The 5,060-nt window shown below is 38.9% G+C and overlaps 1 protein-coding gene across 1 annotated transcript; it reads left to right on the forward strand.

Annotated features, from left to right (window-relative positions):
* Nucleotides 1-50: 50 nt before the first annotated feature.
* LOC149013785 (keratin-associated protein, putative (DUF819)) lies at nt 51-4,655 on the forward strand. Its single transcript, XM_089160022.1, has 6 exons — nt 51-710; nt 832-1,058; nt 1,180-1,290; nt 2,788-2,943; nt 3,159-3,400; nt 4,214-4,655. Exons 1-6 carry the CDS (start codon nt 397-399, stop codon nt 4,535-4,537), a joined length of 1,374 nt encoding a protein of 457 aa, XP_089016148.1. The 5' UTR covers nt 51-396; the 3' UTR covers nt 4,538-4,655.
* The last annotated feature ends 405 nt before the right edge of the window (nt 4,656-5,060 follow it).

The following is a 5,060-nucleotide window of genomic DNA, read 5'->3' on the forward strand; positions in this document are numbered from 1 at the left end:
TAATGAACTAATAATAAAAGTTACATGGATTCGTTTGTACTCAAATTACAACTACTCAAACCCTATGGTACCAAATTTAGTTTTCGATATTCAAAGTTGGCAGCGTACTCAATTACCAAAAGTGTAGCGAGTGACACCATCACTCACCCACAAAATTTACATGCCCTGGTTCACAAACGTTTGGAAGGAGATTTGGAAAGAGAGATCAAGTGGGTCTGGAATCAATCAATGGAAGTTGGAAACTGATTCTGCATACAAGTTTATCAGTTATCTTTGTTTGATTAGAATTTCAGGAGTCAAACAGTCAAGTCGGAATCTTCGTTCTTGGGAGTTAAAGCCCAAAGCTTTCGGGAAAAACTTTGCAGAGCAAGAAGTTGATCAAACAATTCATGAAAAATGGCTTCGTCATTGCAGTCGCTGTGCACGATTCGCTCCATCAATTCATTACCTTCTTCGCGGAGATCAACCTTATGTTCTTGCCAAAGCATCGCATCTGTCTCAATAACCTCAAATCCCTCTCTCCATTCTGGTAACCCATTTGGAACCAGAAGCAACACCTCCTCCCCTTCCTCAGTTCCCAGTTTCCTGAACAACCCAAACTCGCATCGAACTGTGAAGACTAGAGCCCACCTCAACTTCCCTCTAGTTTCCCCTCAAGATCATTGGGGAACATGGACAGCTCTCTTGGCAACTGGCGCTTTTGGGATCTGGTAATTTCACTTGAAACTCGACAACCCAGATTCTCTCTAGCTTCCATGTTTGCAGTATATTGTTCAATTTGTTATTCATATTGTGATTGAACTTGTGGGTATTTCGTATTTGGGATGGAAGGTCAGAGAATACCAAGATCGGGAGTACATTGAGCGGTGCCATGATGAGTATTCTGGTTGGTCTTGCAGCCAGTAATCTCGGAATCATTGCTTGTGAAGCTCCGGCTTATTCTGTAGTGCTGGGGTATTTGCTTCCCATGGCTGTTCCCTTGCTCTTGTTTAGAGCCGATCTGCGTCGTGTGATACGATCCACTGGGACTTTGCTCATGGCCTTTTTGATTGGATCAGGTCATACTTACTCATATGTCCACAAATCCTGTTTTCTGCTTTCTTCCCTCAAGATGAAAGAGTTTACATAGTTGATATGTTTATTATTTGTGCATTCAATTGATTTCTTGTCTTATCACAGTCGCAACAACAATTGGAACAGTAGTGGCATATCTCATGGTTCCCATGCGATCACTTGGTGCAGAGAGTTGGAAGATAGCAGCTGCACTCATGGGTAGACACATAGGTGGAGGTAAGTTTTGTGAATTGCTTTGGCTTAATGTCTTTCTCTAACAAAGGTTGTTTATAAGTAGATGTCTTTTGTGGCCATTGTATTACTTTACTGCAGAATGTTGATGAAGCAGAGACACATCTTATTTGTATATTCAACTGATTATATATGACCTAGTTATGACCGCAATGAATTGTGCTTTGTTTTGCTGTGATGAGGAGGTAACTCACCATATGTACTTTATCATGGCCCAAATTCCTCACTTTGGTTTGGTGAAGGATTTGGGGAATTTGCACTAAGCAAAGCAGGCCGGTAGATGTGCTTCTAGATAGCTCTCCAAAAATCCAATTGTTGTAAGAAATATGATATTGTACAAGAGTTCTGCATTCCCAGGGGCCATAGAATTCTCTGTGGCTTTCTATGGGTTTGTCTTGCTTTCATGGACTTCACTAATGTTAGTGTGCAACAGGGTGAGCAACACATCTGCTATGATACCCGGATACTACACTGCATGTGCATACCATGTCAGGTACTTCATTTTCAATTTAAAACATATTGGATACATCAAAATGCCATGTTACCATTTGGCAACTGCCAATTGAGGGGGGCAGCAATCCAAAAGCGCACAAAGTAGGAGTCATTCTTAGTCCTTACAGCTCCTGACTGATACCAGATCCCATTTTCATTTACATTAAAACTTGAATGTACAAATAAAATTGTAGAATATGATAATGCTATCTCATGTTCCTCAGTAATGTAGCATGCCTGTTTGTATCTATGTGAGGACAACCTTACGTATATTGCATGTCAATACTGAAAAGAGTGCCCTTCTATTACTTTCAATGAACCCTCTAGAGGCAGCCTAATTAAAATAATTTCATCTCTCTCTCTCTCTCTGTGAAAACACAGACATGCACACACTCTAAGTGGAAAGCCTAGCAGATCCTCCTTTTTTATGCTTTTGAGAATAGAGAGAAAAGGAAAAGGGATTATTCTCTCTAAGATGAACAGGACTTTGTTTTAGATATATAGATATATGTTGTTACTTAGACCTTTTGGCTTGGAATTTGGATCATTTATCATTGACCAATGGTTAATTTGCAGAGGGCACAATATCTGATTGGATTATGATTAATCTGCTCTTGAATGCTTTAGGGGGATAACAATAGCTGAGAAGTGAAAGAACATTGGAAAACTCAGAAGAAGATAATAACTATTGTAGTGAAGTTTAATATGTTTCTCTGCACCTTCAGGGAGTCAAGGCAAGAATGACAATTTAACCATGCTATCACCCGGGCAGCATGGATGTGCAAGTGAAAGTTGAACATAGAACCTAATTGTTTACATATTTAAAGTTCTTTAATGAATGCTTTTAGTATACAATCAATTGTTTAGATAGCTTCCCTGATGTGTCTACTGTCTTTTATATTTTTATCCATTTGTGTGATACCTTTAAGCAAGTTGTCTTTCCTTCTCTCCAAGTTCAATCTCATTGACTTCTGTACTTGCTTGCTGTAGCTGTGAATTATGTTGCCATTTCGGATGCTCTTGAGGTTTCTCCATCAGTTCTAGCCGCAGGACTAGCTGCAGACAATGTTATTTGTGCTGTATATTTTACCTCACTTTTTGTGCTGGCATCTAAGATACCTCCGGAGGCTGCAACATCAATCGACGGTACATAATGTTTTGCTTAGTATTCCTCTTCAACCCAAAAAAGAAAAAAATGGTGCTTCTCTGGAGTACTCAACACTATTCTTTACAATATAGTTAGAAAACAGATAGTATTTGTAGATGTCTAGAACTAATCTGCATTAAACTGGAAGTGATACTTGTAGTGATATTATTATTATAATAGGTACTTTGCATTGAACACAGAAATCTTTTGGCAGGTGAGGTGATGGATCCAGAGTTGAAGCCTACAAACAAGCTCCCTCTGCTTGAGACAGCCACTAGTCTTGCCATATCCTTTGCCATCTGCAAGGCAGGTGCTTATCTCACAAAATTGTTTCAAATTCAAGGAGGCCACCTTCCATCTGTAACAGCAATAGTAGTAATTTTGGCAACCATATTTCCTGCACAATTTGGGCGCCTCGCACCTGCTGGTGAAGCTGTTGCACTAATACTGATGCAGGTAATTCAACCTCTAGCTAAATAACACCCATAAAATAATACTACTTACACTGCAGTTGTACAAAAAATCAACTCACATAGGAGCTAGTTCATGTTTGTGGCCTCCTGAAATGCCTTTTTTCTGTGCCACCTTTGATAAGGTTATATCCAGAGATCATTCTAAAAACATGAACAGAGTTCTTACCAGAGATTTCTTGGGGAACAGAATGTGACTTGCTCTTGTGTGCCCCCCGACATTGAAGCGGCGTTCAAAATTATTGTGCAGCTGCTCCTTAAAAAGAAATCTCATCCCTATTATGCCTCAGTGCACGTTCTCATCGACCTCCATGCTGGTGCAAGGGCTCACGACCAAGCACTGATCTCTTGCACAAATGTATTTGAAAAGGGAAAAAAATGAAAAACCCAGCAAAACACTTAGAAGTTATGGTCAGTCCAAGCTATTTTATTTTACTTAGTGTTAAATCCTTTTCAAGTATAGAGAACTAGAATCCTCTTCCCTTATTAAGGTTTGATGTAGTTGATATCGACTGTTCCAATAGAGCTTTCATCCTAGTCTTATTCAGCCAATCATGCATTATTTTTTTATTTTTTTTTTATAAAAAGAGAAACCTCTCTGCAGAAAGGCTTAACCTGTGTAAATTGCTGGTGATTTCCATTGTCTTGTTATAAATCTGGTCCATTATCTTAGCTTTGACTGCACAACACAAATAATTATTACTTTCCAAATTCATAGTGAAAATGCATCGTAAACATTTTCAGATCATTTTTGTTCCCACCTACTTAGGAATGAACTTGTGTTTCCTTTTTACTACAGATTTTCTTTGCTACGGTTGGAGCAAATGGGAATATACGGAGTGTCATCAGCACAGCCCCCAGTATTTTCATGTTTTCGCTGATCCAAATCATCGTCCATCTTGCCGTGATCCTTGGATTGGGAAAGCTATTACGCTTTGATCGCAAGCTGTTACTGATAGCATCAAATGCCAATGTTGGAGGCCCTACAACAGCTTGTGGAATGGCAACGGCAAAAGGATGGAGTTCTTTGGTTGTTCCTGGGATTCTTGCAGGCATTTTTGGAATTGCAGTGGCTACTTTTATTGGCATTGGGTTTGGATTGACGGTTCTTAAGTACATGTAAGTTCTTAATTAACCCTGTTGAGTGTTGTAAGTAACAAGATCTCAACAGTAATACCAAACAGACAAAAATCCATAATAAGAGGTGTTCGTTTAGTTAATAAAGATTGTTGATGCTTTTTTAAGAGTTCTAGGGTTCAAATCTCCTTGAGGTCAATGTCAATCCTCAAGGTACCTGCAGAGGAATACTTTGTTTTTCTTTTTATATCTAATCCTCTTCATCTAGAGACTTCGAAGGCAGAAGAGAGAGATGTGCATTTACAAATTCAACACGATCGCTAAGGATTAGGCCAATATACAATCTGAAATCGTCTTTGCAAATAAGTCAGCTCAAATCAGAATTGTTGTTTAGCAGAAAAAAGCAATAATTAAGTTTTCTACTTTGTTTCTTTGTTCAGCATGGATTCAATCCTTCATCTCAATCCAGAAAACTGAACCCGATTGAAAACCAAAAGTAGAGTAGAAAAGAAAAGAAAACAAAATTAAAAGAGGGGGAGAGAGACAGAGAGAGATCTGCGTCTTTGCAT

The sequence above is a fragment of the Hakea prostrata genome, chromosome 6, assembly GCF_041222555.1.
Source record: "Hakea prostrata isolate BN-2017 chromosome 6, UWA_Hpros_2, whole genome shotgun sequence".
Taxonomy (NCBI): Eukaryota; Viridiplantae; Streptophyta; class Magnoliopsida; order Proteales; family Proteaceae; genus Hakea; species Hakea prostrata.